General features: G+C 41.5%; 1 protein-coding gene across 2 annotated transcripts in view; it reads left to right on the forward strand.

The window, feature by feature from the left end:
• Positions 1-16,967, forward strand: part of LOC124544602 (splicing factor ESS-2 homolog) — a 104,237-nt gene extending 87,270 nt beyond the window's left edge. For both annotated transcript variants that reach the window (XM_047123194.1, XM_047123193.1), the window contains one exon: positions 14,377-16,967. In XM_047123194.1, the coding sequence (XP_046979150.1) occupies positions 14,377-14,701 (325 nt within the window). In that variant the 3' untranslated portion in view covers positions 14,702-16,967. The remainder of the gene's footprint in view (positions 1-14,376) is intronic.
• The last annotated feature ends 1,919 nt before the right edge of the window (positions 16,968-18,886 follow it).

Here is an 18,886-nt window from a genome sequence, read left to right on the forward strand (position 1 = left end):
CCTCTGCACACGTTGAAGATGATACCGATACCACAGTTGCTTGTGAAGTATTTTCCATTCTGAACTTGGAGATGTACCACATGCCAGGGTCACTTGTCTTATCTTGCACTGATACCTGAACCCCCCCCCACCTTCTGTGTGTGTGTGTGTGTGTGTGTGTTTGCATGCTCATGAAATGAATATCCTACCATGTTTGGACAGAGCACTTCCATTAAACTCAATACTTGCAGTACCCATATGCGAGAGACTCGTTAAAGACATCAATGACTAATGTAGACAAGTCTCCCTAGCAACCCAGTGCCATCTAGGATACAATGGGTTGTTGAGTTGTTCCTGGAAAACTGTTGAAAGTCAGCTTTCTTTAATAACTCAAAAACAAAGGATTTTCATCGATATGTTTCTTGTTTTGGTGTAAGGAGTCTGTCTCCTAACTTTGTAAAAGTATTTTTTAAACACCCTGTATAATCTCTCTGGTGTCAAACTCATTTAAGTTGGTTTTGACATAAAGCAATTTTGTGCAAATGCGTAGGTTAATAGGAGTCAATATATTGAGCTCAGTTGGCAGTGTTCTTTACATTTCACTTTGCTCGTTATTCTGATTACTTTTTGTTTTTCTTTTCTTCCTTTTTTTCCAGAATTTCACTGACAGAGTAGGAATGTCCTCTTTATCACTGTACCATAGCAAATGTGTGATTGAAATAGGGCAAAATATGTTGTCTTCAGATATTCATTAGTGACTGCATCTGTTAGTTTCCATGTAAGATAACATACTGTAGCTATTCTCTTGCAGACGTGATTAGTATGTTCCTCCCAGTTTAATTTGGAATCAATGTGAAAGCTTAACAATTTTACTGATTTACTTTCCACAGCTTTAGTTAACCCCAGAATTAGGTCTTGCATTGTACCAGGATTACAAAGGAGGCCATTCATTGCTAGTCGTAAATTTTTCTGTGTTGAAGCAATCCTGTGGTGTCATGGTGCATTTAGCAGTGTTGTATCATCTGCATGACATACCATTAAATTTGGTCTTTCATGGAAAGTTAAAGGATTATCTGCAATGATGAATAGAAATGGAACAAGTACAGAGCCCTTCGGCACTCCAGTCCACATTTCTGTCCATGAGGAGCATATATTTTTAACTCACACAAACTGTCTCCTGTTGGTGAAATATGACTTTCTTAGCGCTAAAGGTGGGCTGTATATGCCATAAATTTTCAGTTTTGCAAGTAAGGTGTTAAAAGGTATGCATTCAAAAGCTTTTCTGACATCACAAACTACAAATGATACCAGATCCTCACTTCCAAATGCAGTTTAACACCTCATCAACAGAAGTCATAGTATTTTTAGCATGTTGGAATCCAAACTGTCTGTTGGACAGGATCTCACACTTTTCGAAATTGTTATTTAGCTGGTTGTTACAATGTAACACACCTTGTATAGGTATGTGTGATACGACATAGGTGCACTGGGTCTGTCACTCTTTCAATGAACGTTACTTTTAATAAATCTTGCAAATATACAGTTGTGTCTCTTGATTGCTCCCCAACCGTGTACAAACTACTTCTTATGGACTTTGTATCCTGGCTGTATGTTGCCACTGTAAGAAAGTATCAGCTGTTCTGCGCTACTAAGTGAATTCGATTCTTCCATAAAAATGCTTATGTTTCTTAATTCGTTATCTCAGTAATGAGACCATACAGCTAGTGACTCCTCCTGCCTCATGTCACAGCTTGCTGCTACCCTCTGCTGTTACTACTCGCATACCATCTTCACACACAGTCAATACTTCTCATGTACATACTGCCTAATAACTTATTAAATGTCAAATCGCCTTGAACTGTCATGAAGGCTCATAGTGGAACTGGTATTCCTGAGAACATCTTGTTACACTACATTGTACATGTTGTTGTTGTTGTTGTTGTTGTGGTCTTCAGTCATGAGACTGATTTGATGCAGCTCTCCATGCTACCCTATCCTGTGCAAGCTTCTTCATCTCCCAGTACTTACTGCAACCCACATCCTTCTGAATCTGCTTAGTGTTTTCATCTCTTGGTCTCTCTCTACAATTTTTACCCTCCACGCTGCCCTCCAATGCTAAATTTGTGATCCCTTGATGCCTCAGAACATGTCCTACTAACCGGTCCTTTCTTCTAGTCAAGTTGTGCCACATACTCCTCTTCTCCCCAATTCTATTCAGTACCTCCTCATTAGTTATGTGATCTACCCATCTAATCTTCAACATTCTTCTGTAGCACCTCATTTCGAAAGCTTCTATTCTCTTCTTGTCCAAACTATTTATTGTCCATGTTTCACTTCCATACATGGCTACACTCCATACAAATACTTTCAGAAATGACTTCCTGACACTTAAATCTATATTCGATGTTAACAAATTTCTCTTCTTCGGAAACGCTTTCCTAGCCATTGCCAGTCTACATTTTATATCTTCTCTACTTCGACCATCATCAGTTATTTTGCTCCCCAAATAGCAAAACTCCTTTACTACTTTAAGTGTCTCATTTCCTAATCTAATTCCCACAGCATCACCCGACTTAATTCGACTACATTCCATTATCCTCGTTTTGCTTTTGTTGATGTTCATCATATATCCTCCTTTCAAGACACTGTCCATTCCGTTCAACTGCTCTTCCAAGTCCTTTGCTGTCTCTGATACAATTACAATGTCATTGGCGAACCTCAAAGTTTTTATTTCTTCTCCATGGATTTTAATACCTACTCCAAATTTTTCTTTTGTTTCTTTTACTGCTTGCTCAATATACAGATTGAATAACACGGGGAGAGGCTACAACCCTGTCTCACTCCCTTCCCAACCACTGCTTCCCTTTCATGCCCCTCGACTCTTATAACTGCCATCTGGTTTCTGTACAAATTGTAAATAGCCTTTCGCACCCTATATTTTACCCCTGCCACCTTTAGAATTTGAAAGAGAATATTCCAGTCAACATTGTCAAAAGCTTTCTCTAAGTCTACAAATGCTAGAAATGTAGGTTTGCCTTTCCTTAATCTTTCTTCTAAGATAAGTCGTAGGGTCAGTACTGCCTCACGTGTTCCAATATTTCTACGGACTCCAAACTGATCTTCCCCGAGGTCGGCTTCTACCAGTTTTTCCATTCGTCTGTAAAGAATTCACGTTAGTATTTTGCAGCTGTGACTTATTAAACTCACAGTTCGGTAATTTTCACATCTGTCAACACCTGCTTTCTTTGAGATTGGAATTATTATATTCTTCTTGAAGTCTGAGGGTGTTTGGCCTGTCTCATACATCTTGCTCACCAGATGGTAGACTTTTGTCAGGACTGGCTCTCCCAAGGCCATCAGTAGTTCTAATGGAATGTTGTCTACTACCGGGGCCATGTTTCAAGTCAGGTCTTTCAGTGCTCTGTCAAACTCTTCATGCAGTATCGTATCTCCCATTTCATCTTCATCTACATCCTCTCCCATTTCCGTAATATAGTCCTCAAGTACATCACCCTTGTATAGTCCCTCTATATACTCCTTCCACCTTTCTGCTTTCCCTTCTTTGCTTAGAACTGGGTTTCCATCTGAGCTCTTGATATTCATACAAGTGGTTCTCTTTTCTCCAAAGGTCTCTTTAAGTTTCCTGTAGGCAGTATCTATCTTACCTCTAGTGAGATAAGCCTCTACATCATTACATTTGTCCTCTAGCCATCCCTGCTTAGCCATTTTGCACTTCCTGTCGATCTCATTTTTGAGACGTCTGTATTCCTTTTTGCCTGCTTCATTTACTGCATTTGTATATATTCTCCTTTCATCAATTAAGTTCAGTATTTCTTCTGTTACCCAAGGAGTTCTACTAGCCCTCATCTTTTTACCTACTTGATCCTCTGCTGCCTTCACTACTTCATCCCTCAGAGCTACTCATTGTTCTTCTACTGTACTTCTTTCCCCCATTCCTGTCAATTGTTCCCTTATGCTCTCCCTGAAACTCTGTACAACCTCTGGTTCTTTCAGTTTATCCAGGTCCCATCTCCTTAAATTCCCACCTTTTTGCAGTTTCTTCAGTTTTAATGTACAGTTCATAACCAATAGATTGTGGTCAGAGTCCACATCTGCCCCTGGAAATGTCTTACAATTTAAAACCTGGTTCCTAAATCTCTGTCTCACCATTATATAATCAATCTGATACCTTCTAGGACCTCCAGGATTATTCCATGTATACAACCTTCTTTTATGATTCTTGAACCAAGTGTTAGCTATGATTAAGTTATGCCCTGTGCAAAATTCTACCAGACGGCTTCCTCTTTCATTTCTTAGCCCCAATCCATATTCACCTACTATGTTTCCTTCTCTCCCTTTCCCTACTCTCAAATTCCAGTCACCCATGACTATCAAATTTTCGTCTCCCTTCACTACCTGAATAATTTCTTTTATCTCATCATACATTTCATCAATTTCTTCATCATCTGCAGAGCTAGTTGGCATATAAACTTGTACTACTGTAGTAGGCGTGGGCTTCGTGTCTATCTTGGCCACAATAATGCGTTCACTATGCTGTTTGTAGTAGCTTACCCGCACTCCTATTTTTTTTATTCATTATTAAACATACTCCTACATTACCCCTATTTGATTTTGTGTTTATAACCCTGTACTCACCTGACCAAAAGTCTTGTTCCTCCTGCCACTGAACTTCACTAATTCCCACTATATCTAACTTTAACCTATCCATTTCCCTTTTTAAATTTTCTAATCTACCTGCCCGGTGAAGGGATCTGACATTCCACGCTCCGATCCGCAGAACACCAGTTTTCTTTTTCCTGATAACGACGTCTTCTTGAGTAGTCCCCGCCCGGAGATCCGAATGGGGGATTATTTTACCTCCGGAATATTTTACCCAAGAGGACGCCATCATCATTTATGCATACAGCAAAGCTGTATGCCCTCAGGAAAAATTACGGCCGTAGTTTCCCCTTGCTTTCAGCCGTTTGCCGTACCAGCACAGCAAGACCTTTTCGGTTAACATTGCAAGGCCAGGTCAGTCAATCATCCAGATTGTTGCCCCTGCAACTACTGAAAAGGCTGCTGCCCCTCTTCAGGAACCACACGTTTGTCTGGCCTCTCAACAGATGCCCTTCCGTTGTGGTTGCACCTACGGTACGGCCATCTGTATCGCTGAGCCACACAAGCCTCCCCACCAACGGCAAGGTCCATGGTTCATTGTACATTAGATACTAAAAAACGTTGGAGAAAACTGGGACAATAAAAACTGGTCTGTAGCTTTGGGACAGATTTGTTAGCATATAAATATTGAATAATAATAATAACAATAATAATAATAATAATAATAAGCTCTGCAAGTAGTGTCATCCAGCTTTGGGCCCTTGTTTGTAAGAATTTCTCTATATTCTTTACAGTCTGAGCACCTCCTGCCTAATGTGAGTCAGTTCATCTATATACTATTTTAACACTTTCTTTTTATGCTTAAGGCTATTTTTGATTAATTAATAACTCAGGCAGTTTTTTCAGGAAATTACCAAAACCTATTTCAACAGCACCCTTCCCAGGTTGTGTATTCTTTACAAAGTCCCACCTAACTTCAGTTAATCAGTCAATAAACAAAAATAATTTTTTTCTGCCCCCTCATTCATGTAATACTAGACACACTGTTGATTGATGTGTCTGACTTACACAATTGTTCACATCAAAATGTTAAAATTAGTGGTTCTTGGACTGCTAGAGGTTCACTAGTAAGTGGACATCATACCTACCTCTTAAAAATTAACTATAATTATATCTAACCAAGCATTATTCTGTGTGGAGCTGTAGTCTGTACGGTGCAAATTTTGTGATCTTAAGTTATTAAGAAATGTCCTTGTGACATGTTTATCAGTATTAGCCATTTCAATGCTGTAATCGCCACAGATAATTACTTTTGTTTGAGATTTTAATACTTTCCTCACAGGCAGGTCAGATGTTTTGAAAAATGTATTTACATCTGCACCAGGTCATCTATATAATTTAACAGTAGTGGTACTCTCTGCATCCTGTCTGATACAGCTTAATTCTCCATCCAGTTCAGCACAATAAATGCTAACAATCCATCTTAGAAAACATTACAGTGTCTATAACAAATATTGCAACATCTCCATTCATCTTTCCACTTTGTGTATAATGTTCTCAATATAATAACCCTGAGGAACAAAATATTCTACCTTATCTTCTATCATTCAGTGTTCTAACACACATACATCTTCAACATTTGCAGCATTGGAAAAATGTTCTAATTCTAATATTGTGTTCCTAATGCAGTGAATGTTCATTAATGCACAGTAACAGATTTATACTTATTGTTTGTAAACACTCTTCCTTTCAAGTGTAGCTTTTAGCGTTATGCCCAAATGCAAGAGATTTATTACCTGTCGAGTCACTGACTTTTAGCCTAAAAAAGTCACACAGTCCTGTTATTATTCAAGCCACTACTTTCATAGATAGTTTTATTCCATTTGAGTTCCCCCCCCTGCAGGTCCGGGGGTTAGAATAGGCCCGAGGTATTCCTGCCTGTCATAAGAGGCGACTAAAAGGAGTCTCACACGCTTCGGCCTGTATGTAATGGTCCCCAGTAGGGTTTGACCTCCATTTTTCAAAGTTTTGCCGAAGAGTGAGCCAATTGGGGAAGGGCACCTTACATGGTGCCTACTGTCCATCATGCACTGAGACCTCTCGTATCCTTCGTCAATATGGATCTGCACTTCCACTCATTCTCCAGCTGTTGGGTGAGGTCACCCTCCCGGGTGCGTTTTCCTCCATCCTCCGTGCAGTATCACTTTCTGCACTGTCGACGATAATGGACTTCTTAGCTCGTTTTCACCTGATATCCAGCACGGTAGCCAGTCCGTTGTGGTGGGGGCTGCCATGTACCCTGTTGGTATTGGTGATGCCTGCGCCGTTAACTCCCCACGTATGCCAAGGAGTAGATGCCTGTCACCCTGGGCCATCGCGACTCCCAGAAATGGCCATCCTGCCAGGTGGCCTTTGCTGCGGCTGGGTGGTGCCTGAGAGGAGGTCCTTTGGTCGGAGTGGGTGGCATCAGGGCGGATGATGTGCCATGAAGCATAGTACGTCATCTCCTGCTGGTGACCAGCAGTCTCTAAGCGGTCAAGGTCTAACTTCAATGTTAAGAAAGACGACCCCAAATCGTCCCCCCCACCCCCCACCCCTCCCGACCACACCATGGGAGGAACACCAGGCTAAGGATGACAGTGAAGCTTATTCACCCCAGTACCTCGTATGTACGGGAGTTGATGGGGAATCTTTCTTGTCAATGAAACCGCAGTTTTTTGTGGAGCATTTAGAGGACAAGTTTGGGGAGGTGGAGGGCCTGTCCAAAATGTGGCCAGGGTCGGTCTTGATCAAAACAGCATCCTCTGCCCAGTCACGGGCACTACTCGCCTGTGACAAGCTGGGGGATGTTTCCGTTTCCATCACGCCCCATAAGAGCTTAAATATGATCCAGGGTATCATATTTCACTGGTACCTTCTTTTCCAGTCTGACATTGAGCTGCGTACCAATTTAGAGTGGCGAGGTGTCCATTTCGTCCAGCGCGTCTACCAGAGTCTGAGGGATAGTCTGGTTGCCTTTGGTGCCTTCGTCTTGGCCTTCGAGGGAGACACATTACCTGAGAAGGTCAAGGCGACGGTCTACCGCTATGACGTAAAGCCATATATCCGTCCCCTGATGCGCTGCTTTAAATGCTGGAAGTTCGGCCATATGTCTTCCTGCTATACTTCCAACATCACCTATCGGGACTGCAGGATTCTCCAGAAAGAAAGAAAAGTAATCGAATACAAGACCCTGGACTGACTGAGGCTACATCCTGTGCATATGACATCAACCTACGCCGCCACTATGACAACGGTTCTACCATCTTCTGTTTTGCCACCTACAGTTGGCTCTCAGAGCCATCAGACTCCAGCTGCACCCTTGATGGTGGGGGGCACTTCCCTCCCTGTTGCTCCTGCACAACCTACTTCAGGAGCAACACCCCCCAACCATCAGGGACCTCAGTCCCCACTTCTCAGCTGGAGAACCGAAAGTCTTCTTCGGCTCCTCTTGCCAGGAAGGAATCCCTTGGGTCAAAGCTGACACCTGCCAGTGGCTGAAGCAACCACAGGTAGCTGGTCATAGGGCTTCACGGTCCTCCTCAGTCCCTGATACTGAATCAGTGAAGCCCTCCTAGCCGGACAAAACTAAGAAACAGTGAGATAAACCCAAAAAGAAAAAGACCCCAAGAACCGAGGCACTGCGGTGGTACCCACACCACCACTACCTACAAGCTCTGTGTCTGAGGATGAGGTGGAGATTCTGGCATCTGCTGAGGACTTAGATCTCACTGGGCCCTCAGACACACTGGATGTCAATCACACAGGTACTCTTCTGGTGGCAGCAGATGACCCTGAGGTGTAAACTGCCTCATTGAGTTTTTCATGCCTTTCCAGTCTCACGATCACGTAATCCACCAGTGGAATTGCAGCAGTTTTTTCCACCACCTGGCTGGGCTACAGCAACTGTTAAGCTTTGCACCTGCTTTCTGCATTGACCTCCAGGAAACCTGGTTCCCGGAAATGCGGACCACTGCCCTCCGCAGCTAAAAGTGATATTACAGGAACCGTAGAGACTGTAATAGTGTGTCAGGTAGAGTTTGCGTCTATGTCCTGAACTCAGTATATAGTGAACCTATGCCCCTTCAAACTGGGAGGTCGAAAATTTACTGTCGCAACTCGACCTTATACAGGTGCCCCCCTCCCCCCCAACACACACACACACACATTTCAGTGTGGCACATGGCACATATTCAGCCATTGATCTCTCAGTTTGCAGTCCTGGCCTTCTCCCGTCTATCCACTGGAGAGCACATGATGACCTGTGTGGTAGTGACCACTTCCCCATCTTCCTGTCACTCCCCCGGCATCATGCCCAAGAACGCTTATCCAGGTGGGCTTTAAACAAGGCAGACTGGGAAGCCTTCGCCTCTGCTGTGACCACTGAATCTCCCCCACGTGATGCCATCGATGTTGTCATTGAGCAGGTCACTACAACGATTGTTTCTGCGGCAGAAAATGCGATCCCTCATTCTTTAGGGTGCTTTTACGTGGCTCCGTGCTCACGTTTGCCAGTTCATAAAATGACAGAAACAGGAATGTCGGGATAGATATGTCTCTACCATTGGGTGTCATACATCACCTTCCCAAGTCTGGACGAAAATCAGACATCTTTTTGTGTACCAGACCCCTCCAACGGGTGTCCCTGGCATTAACATCAATGGTGTGTTATCTACTGACACAAATACGATTGCCGAGCACTTTGCTGAGCACTGTGCTCAAGCCTCTGCGTGGGAGAACTACCCCCAGTCTTTCACGCCCTCAAACAGCAGATGGAAAGGAAACTCCTCTCATTCACTACATGCCACGGTGAACCTATACAGAGTGGAAGCTCCTCAGTGCCCTTGCACATTTCCCCGACACAGCTCCTGGGTCAGATCATATCTACACTCAGATGATTAAACATCTTTCGTCTGACTACAAGCGATATCTCCTCGTCATCTTCAACCGCATCTGGTGCGATGGCGTTTTTCCATCGCAATGGCGGGAGAGCACCATCATTCCGGTGCTAAAGCCCGGCAAAAATCTGCTTGATGTGGATAGCTATCGGCCCATCAGCCTCACCAATGTTCTCTGTAAGCTGCTGGAACGTATGGTGTGTCGGCGGTTGGGTTGGGTCCTGGAGTCAAATGGTCCACTGGCTCCATGTCAGGGCAGCTTCCACCAGGGTCGCTCTACCACTGAAAATCTTTTGTCCCTCGAGTCTGTCATCTGAACAGCTTTTTCCAGATGCCAGCACCTTTTTGCCATCTTTTTTGACTTATGTAAATCATATGGCATTACCTGGCGACATCATATCCTTGCCACATTGTATATGTTGGATCTCCGGGGACCACTCCCGACTTTTATCCAAAATTTCCTGTCGCTCTGTACTTTCCGTGTCCAAGTTGGTGCCTCCCATAGTTTCCCCCCTATTCAGGATAACAGCATTCTGCAGGGCTCCGTATTGAGTGTACTATTTTCATTGGCCATTAATGGCCTAGCAGCAACTATAGGGCTGTCGGCCTACCCCTTCTCTGTATGCGGATGACTTCTGCATTTCGTATTGCTCCTCCAGTACTGGTGTTGCTGAGTGGCGCCTACAGGGAGCCATTCACAAGGCGCAATCGTGGGCTCTAGCCCACAGCTTCCAGTTTTCAGCCGCAAAGTCGTGTGTCATGCATTTGTCGGTGTCGCACTGTTCATCCAGAACCAGAACTTTACCTTAATGATGATCTATTCACTGTAGTGGAGACATATCAATTCTTAGGACTGGTTTTCGATGCCCGATTTACTTGGCTACCTCAACTTCGTCAGCTTCAGTGAAAGTGCTGGCAGCACCTCAATGCCCTCTGCTGCCTGAGCAACATTAACTGGGGTGCAGATTGCTCCACGCTGCTGCAGCTTTGAAGAGCCCTTGTTCAATCCTGCCTTGACTATGGGAATCTGGTTCATGGTTCGGCAGTGCCCTCATCATTGCATTTACTTGACCCAGTCCAACATTGTGGCATTTGCCTAGTGACGGGAGCTTTTAGAACGAGGTGGTGACCAGTGTCCTAGTGGAGGTCAGAGTCCCTTCATCGAAGGTTAGGCATGCACAACTCCTTGCTAGTTGTGTTGCGCACGTGCTCCTGCACATCCAAATTAGTGTCTCTTTTTCCCAACCACAGCAGTTCATCCCCTGCATTGGCAGCCCAGGCCAAGGCTTATGATTGCAGTTCGCGTCCAGTCCCTTCCGTCTGAAGTGGAGTCCTTCCCGTTACCACCTCTCCTCGAGGTCCATTCATGTACACCTTCATGGTGTACACCTAGGCCGCAGTTTTTTCTGGACCTTTTGCATGGCCCTAAGAACTTTGTTAACCCTGTGACTCTCTGCTATCACTTCCTCTCGATTCCCGACATGTAAAGGGGCCATGGAGTGGTGTACACCGATGTCTCAATGGCTGATGGTCATGTAGGCTTTGTGTATGTTCATGGAGGACATATTGAGCAGCACTCCTTGCCTGAGGGCTGCAATGTTTTCACTGCAGAGTTGGCGGCCATGTCTTGTGCTCTTGAGCACATCTGTTCATGCCCTGTGTACTGACTTCTTGAGCAGCCTACAAGCTATCGACCAGTGCTACCCTCACGATCCTTTGGTAGCGTCCATTCAAGAGTACATCTATGCCCTGGAACGGTCCTGTCATTCAGTGGTGTTTGTGTGGACCCCAGAACAAGTCAGAATCCCAGGCAACAAACTTGCCGACAGGCTGTCCAAACTGGCTATGCAGAAACCGCTTTTGGAGATGGGCATCTCCGAAACTGACCTGCGTCCTTTCTTATGCCAGAGGGTTTTTTGGCTTTGGGAGATGGAATGGCATAACAGTACACACAATAAACTGCGTGGCCTTAAGGAGACTACAAATGTGTGGAAGTCTTCCACGCAGTCCTCTCGCAGGGAATTGGTTATCCTCTGCCTTCACTGCATTGGCCGTACATGGCTAACGCATGGTTACCTCCTGCGTCACAAGGACCCACCTCGCTGTCACTGTGGCTCACAAATGATGGTTGTCCACCTCTTGCTGGACGGCCCACTTTTAGCCGCTCTGCAGTGGACTTTTAACTTTCCCAGCACCCTACCTTCAGTGTTGGGCAACAGTGCCTCAACAAAGCTTTAATTTTATGTCTTATTCGTAAGGGTGGGTTTTATCATTTTATCTAACTTTTAGTACATGTCCTTTGTCCCTCTGTGTCCTCCACCCTCATGCTTTTAGGGTGGAGGTTTTAATTGTTGCAGAGTGACTGGCTTCTTCTTTTTATTCTCATGGTCAGCCAGCCATGGTAATCTGCTCTCTTGTTTTGATCTCTTCTACATGTTTCTTGTGTGTCTGTCGTTTTCTTGTCCAATTTTGTCCATTTTAGTGTTTGTTGCCCTTCTGTCATTCTTGTGGTTTTCTCCTTTATTCCAGCTATGTTTTGTATGTCCTGAGTATTTTATTCCCACCCTTGTGGATTTATTTTAATCGGAACGAGGGATTGATAGCCTAGCAGCTTGGTCCCTACCCCCTCTTTTAAACCAACCAACCAATCCATTTGAGTTTTTCTTTAATGTTATTTCACAACATGTTCCATAGTTTTTGTGCACACTATGCTTGGTGTGTAGGTTATGGTGAAGCTTACTTATATCCACTACAGTTCAATATGTGTATTCAGACAAGTTTCTTTATTTTAATGTTTATTCTTCGAATTTATTTATTTACAGACAACCTATAAATTAGATTGTGTCTATGTGGCAACTACTGTATTTCTTGATTTATCCTTTTCTAAAAAAATTCTCCAGAGCTCTCATGTGAACACCAACTTAATTTTTTGCAATGTCATTGGTGCCCATTATACAAATGATGGTCATTTTCTTGTGTTGTTTTCATTTGAATGTCAGCAACTGCAACACGTTTAGTTCCCACACCAGGATTCACCGTGCTAGTCAGTGCTATGCCTCGATTTCTCTCTTGGAATATGCCAGTTTTCTGCTGCGTCTCTCTGTTAGGAAAAGAACACTACACAGTTTTTAATTGAGGATACCTGTTGACTATCCTTTTTTTCCTCTTAAGAAATGACTATTCACTTTCAGATAATTTTTTTCACAAGTTTTGATCATTTTGCACTGTCCTGAACACTGTCATTTAATTTCAAAACATCATATTTGTTTTTATCTGTAAATGTACTTGCTTTTGCAAGGTTTGTTGTCCTGTAGGGGCTAAGTGCTATCTTTGTGTGTCACTTCCTTCCACTGGGACAATTCATCACTTATTTCTTGCATCACTTCACTTGATTTTTGCTTTGATCACAGTTTTCACTTTTCAGTGCATCAGTATCACTTCTTAATATACTGACTGTGAATTGCAAGATTGAAAATCATTCTCTTAACTTTATTAATTTACTGTTACAGTTCTCTCTGACTCCTTTTTTAGTCAAAGAACTAACTTTTTCTCATATTAGAATAATTACACTCTTCTGGATTTGTGGCCATCTTGACTCATGATGGCACACACACATAATGCCATGTATGATAATCTAAAAGCAATGCAGTAGTGTGAGAGAAATTATTTTCAAAAATCTTTATTCAGTTTGGCTCAGTTTTAGCCAACAGTATTCCAGAAGGCTCAAGGCCCCCACCACCATAAATTTGCTTTAAACTGTGGTTCAAACTGATTATTTTCAAATATACACATTTCTTGCAATTTATTCAGTTTTGGTGTCTTAGCTACACCATATTATTATAAGGGACAGTCAAATAGAAATGAGACAGATGGGGAGAAAAATAAGTAGACTTTTATTATTTCAATAGTAATCGCCGTAACTATTAGTACATTTGTCCCACTGTGAGACAAGACGATGAATTCCTTATGAAAAAATGTTTACGTTTGCCTACCGGATCACAAATGTACCCAGACAAGCATTTCTTTGTCCACAGCAAATCGACAACCAATAATGTCTTTCTTCAGGGTTCAAAAATGGAAAGCACATGGGGAGAGAACAGGACTGTATGGAGGATGTGTAAAGGCTTCCCAATGCAGTGTACTCAAAACAACTTCGACAAGATGTTGTTTCAAGTATGCTGTGGAAGTTTCAGTGGGGAGCTCTTACATGTAATCCATACAGTCCTGAATATCTCGTCATGTGATTTCCATATTTTTGGAGCCCTGCAAAAAGGCATTAGTGGGTGTCAATTTGCTTCAGATGAAACTCTGTAGGCAACCAAAACTTTTTTCCGAGAGGGTATTAACCATCTTGCCTCACAATGGGATAAATGTGATAACAGTTATGGTGACTACTACTGAAACAATAAGCAGTTTACTCATATTTTCCCCCTCTGTCTTATTTTTCAGTTTACTTATATTGTTACTTCTCAGCATTTATGTGTGTCATATTCCATTTAAATGTGATTTCTGTTCCTTTTATCTCTCAATTGATGTCTCTGCTACTACTGTAAAGCAATTAGCACGCTATGGTTCACTGATACTGGCAAACTGCAGCTTGGCTACAAAAGAAATTACTTACAAAACACTTGTAGGTGGGATACTTGAATACCACTCAAAAGAAACCTTATTATACGGTACAGTACAAAGTACCCTCTGCCACCCTCTTCACTGTCATTTGCACAATACAAGTGCAGATGCACTGCAACCTCATGATCACTTCTCTTGACAAATCAAGCAAAAAAAAGATTTATTTTCTTAATGTACTTAGCTCTTGAAAGCAATACATGTTTGTTTACAGGCCATCCCCAAGACCTGGTTCTGGAACTTTAGAACGCCTCAGTTCAATGTCACCTGCTGCAAGGCGACTTGCAACAGCTCAGCTACGAACATCTGACCGTGCTCTGCAGGCATCCTACAGCCCCAGCCCCAGACGCTGCACAAGTGGAACAAGCAATGGCAACACCCCCAACCCCGTTACTCCAGGCACACCTCGGTCTGCAGCGCCAGGGTCAACGCGAGCTGCTGTCTCGGCAGGGATTCGCAGGCATCCGACACCGGACCGGAATCTCACAGATAACTTGCTGTGCCTGCCTAAACGGGCACGGGCATCAGATTTCTTTTGAGCTCACTTTCCATTTTTGTAAATGACTGGAATATGAGGAGTTACATAGGTGCTAGAGCTGTGAACTGACAGAGGTTCTAATTTTTTTTATAATAACCACAGACTTTTTGTGTAACCTTTGAACCTCTGGTTTTCTGTGTGGTGATACCTGCTGCTGCATTTCACTGGAAAGCCATATAATTATACATTGGGTTACTTTACGTTGCAGAGTGTTACAGCAAGGAGTATGAACTGGCCAAATATGGAATAAAAATGAAGCTTACGCCAGAATGACAATTATCATTTTAAAGCACATAGTGCTTGTCCTAGCCACTGACTGAAGTTGCCAGTGTGTAGCCTTGTAGCAGTACAACTTCAGTTTCTCATGTTTAGCGACCACATATAAGAAAGTGAATTAAACAACGGCTATCCATCTGTAGCGTATTTCAGACCTCTGTGAATCAGCCATTAAAAGAAACAAATAAGTGGATGGACAACACATGTACTTACTGCTGCTGTGTTTTGTGCTGACTACTACTTATATACTATTGTGTGGTTCAATGTTCTCAGGATATGTTCAAACAGATGTAAACATGGCCTCATTTATGTGTACACCTTAAAGTACTGTAAAATAATTGCGAGACTATTTTCTAATAATTTAGGAAGTCTTTTGTAAGTTCGTCAAAAATTTGTGGAATATCTAACTGCACACATTGTGCTTGGATTTCCAGCCATGGTGATGGAAGCAGGAAATAGAAATGGTATAAAAATATTTAAGAAATTCCACGTGTTGACATTAATGATGTCAACATTAAACTTCATCAGAGGAGATACAAACTGTAGTAGAGTCAGTGTTAGTAGATCCCAGATAGATGGCAGCACTGTTGCCAACTTTCAACTACGAAGCACAAATGGCTGTGGGGGAAAACAGTAGCCACCTGTAGAGCTGTGACATCACTGCGGCATTGCCATAGAGACGTCTGTAAAATCACATTATGTGATTGGCAGAGGCAGGTGCATGAGCCTACTGCACCCAGCCAACTGCAGCTGCCAGGGAGCAGCTTATGCTGACTCAACTATAGGTTGTGGGGTTAAAAATTAGGGGGAGGATATTTGTTTTGTGCCACAAAACAGCATTATAAAGAGCTCTAGGCCCAAATGAATGTAAAGACAAACAAGCCGAAACATTCACCACAATCTTCAGTAAGATGCTTCGGTTCCTCACTGCATTGATGTTATCAAAATTGGGTGAGAGAGAGAGAAAATGTAAGTGTGTCCATCCTTGCCTGTGTCCGTCCTAATCAAATGGAAAGAAATTAAATTAATTTTAATGACAGTTGAAAGCAGCAGTGGTAAAGAGATACAATTCAAAAGATAACACAATAAGTGTGTTATAATTAATATGTAATAGAAACTATATGAAGCCCCATCTGTAACCTCTCTAGTTTTAAGTTGGAAAAAAATCTTAAATGACTACAAGTAATCCCATGCTGTGTTGAATATATCATACACTTAAGTCAAAAAGGTGAATTTGTAGATATTACTGACAATTGGGAAAACTGAGGAAGAGAAACCCAATGGTAGGTGCAAGTATTTTTCAGTGTACACTAAAAAAACTGGAATAAATCTGTATAAATTAATTTTCTGTGAGAAAATGAGTCATGATGAATCACATAACTAATTATTAATAGTGTCAAAACATTTTTCGTTTGAAAAAAATAAGATAAAACCTGACAATGAAATGGGAGTTCTAGTTTTTAAAGATTTGTGTCAGTAAAATGCAAACATTTACAAACTTTAAAATATAAAAAAATATTTTAAATATATAACTTTTTAAAAAAATGCAGTGTTTTCCTTGTTTGAAAGCCCAGGGTTGTTTCTCTAATTAACCATTTTGTATTTTTATCCATCTAACTAACACAAAAGGACCTTAAATGCAACAAAAAATAAAATTAAATTTGTTGTTCCTGGTGGTGAGCTTACCATAAAAACAAGAGGCGCCTTAGTTTTGCTCGTTATATTATACGCAGTGAAAATCACATTTATGAGCACTTTTTCTGAAGACCTGATGTTAGCAACTAAAATACACTGATATGATTGTAAATACACGGTCTTATGTGTGGGGTTCTGTTTACATGTTAGATCAGTAAACCAAAGCTTTGGAGTTTAACGTCTAACCATTCTTACTACTTTATATGTTTCATCTAATGTGGATATAGTACATGGAATTGTCAGTCACTTCTGATGCACAACAGTCTTCTTTTCAGAATAAAATTTTTGCTTCAGAATCTGATTACAAAATTAAAGTATATTACAAAAATTAATAAAATGTTACAGTTTGAATGCTATACACATTTTGTGGTGCAAAAAGTTTTCCAACATCAGATTCTACTCTGCCAGACTTAGATTTATTCCACTCAAATGTCAGTGGTTTCCATAATTATTCCCATTGTCAATGGTTCATCATTATTTCCTGTTTCTTCCATTTTAATTATGTGGACACTTTAAGTTTTTGTAGTATTGTATGTTTAAGTGATGACAACTAAGGCCATTACTCCAGAGATGGTAGAGAGGTCTTACTGTACCTCTAATTACAGGAATAAACTGCCATTGTGACTAACTGTGCAGCTGATCAGTGGTATGTATCATTCTACTTCTTGTCGTGGCTTCAGCAACATGTTTTATTGCACATCCAATAGACAGAGACCCCAGGACCAACGTACACAATACATGCAGCTGCAGTTCAATGAGCCACTTCATATATCAACATACTGACTGGCTGGTCATGATGGAAATGGAGGCCAGCAAGAGCACTGCTAACTGAAGTAAATGAGACAACTTAGTTTGAAAAAAAAAAATATTTTTAATTTAAGACATTATTTGTAGCTTTTTATTTAATTAAATATTCAAATTGTAGCGATGATGTGTGCTTCCTCTTGCCAAACGTGCCATTTGTAATGTGATCATATTTTAAGGTGATTAACATAATAACTTTGGTTGAGCCAAAAAACTGCAAAATCAAAACAAAAATGATTATGGTGTAAAGAACAGAGTTTATTCAGCTATAAGAGATGTTTTATTCTGGAATAAGTAGTTCAACTAATAATAATAATAATAATAATAGAATTTTAAGTCCACATTCTGGAAATATTGTAGAACAGGCAATGGAATCCCCTTCTTTAGAGTCATCAGTGTATATAGCAACATATTACAGTTCTCATTTAAAACTGGGTAGAGAGAGATTGGAAAGCATATTCTGGTGTTTATTTGTTTCCATGCTCTCGTAAATCTCCCCAAGTCCGGGTCTCCTCAACAACCAAGTTGATGAGTGGTTCAACTCTAGAGCAGGCATTTTATCCACACCCAGTGCCACTAATTCATGGGTTTTATTGCTACCTAAATATCCTCAACGATCACAGAGAACTCAAAAAGTCATTCCCGTTTAGGATGAGCAGTGGCATGGAAGACGGTAACTAAGCAATGTATAGGTACTGGGAGAAGTATAGTCTTTCAATAATATAAGGACTAAAATTAAAGTTTCCTCCCTCCACAAATCTGGATATTCTTCCATCTTCATTTGGCCTCCATTGTTATCTACTACATTAGGATCGACCCTTGAAAAGGCATGTACACAATGTGTGGAGTCACTTGCTTAAAACGGCAGTATACCATGAGGACAACTTGCGCTCCTGACCAGTTTGTGTAGTATTAAAAACCTAAATCGGGTGATAGTGATGAGTATGTCAACTTTATGTGGACTGCACTTATAGACCTTATTTGCATTCTTGTTCTATGCACTTTCAAAAAACTCATTCCTGATATTTTTTATTTTGGACTTGCATTGGTGCTGTCTAGGCAGCACAGTACATGAGCTGATTCAGGCAGTTCATTGTGATGTGTGGATTTGTGTTTATCATCAATAAGAAATTGTTGGTTCATATAGCTCAGTAACAAAGATTTTTTTTCAATCAATATTGATCAAGACAACTGGGTGGTAGTTAATACTTGGTGATAACTCTCAACATTGTTTCATCCCATTTTGATAAATAATTGCTCAAATGATCAATAGCGTATGTAACAAACTAACCAAGCAACTAATACAACTAAAGAACTCTGGCTCAAGTTTAAAAGAATAGTCGATCATGCACTGGATAGATAGGTACCCAGTAGAACAGTTCAAAGTTGGATGGAACCTCCATGGTGTACA

This window comes from Schistocerca americana, chromosome 8 (genome assembly GCF_021461395.2).
Source record: "Schistocerca americana isolate TAMUIC-IGC-003095 chromosome 8, iqSchAmer2.1, whole genome shotgun sequence".
Lineage (NCBI taxonomy): Eukaryota > Metazoa > Arthropoda > Insecta > Orthoptera > Acrididae > Schistocerca > Schistocerca americana.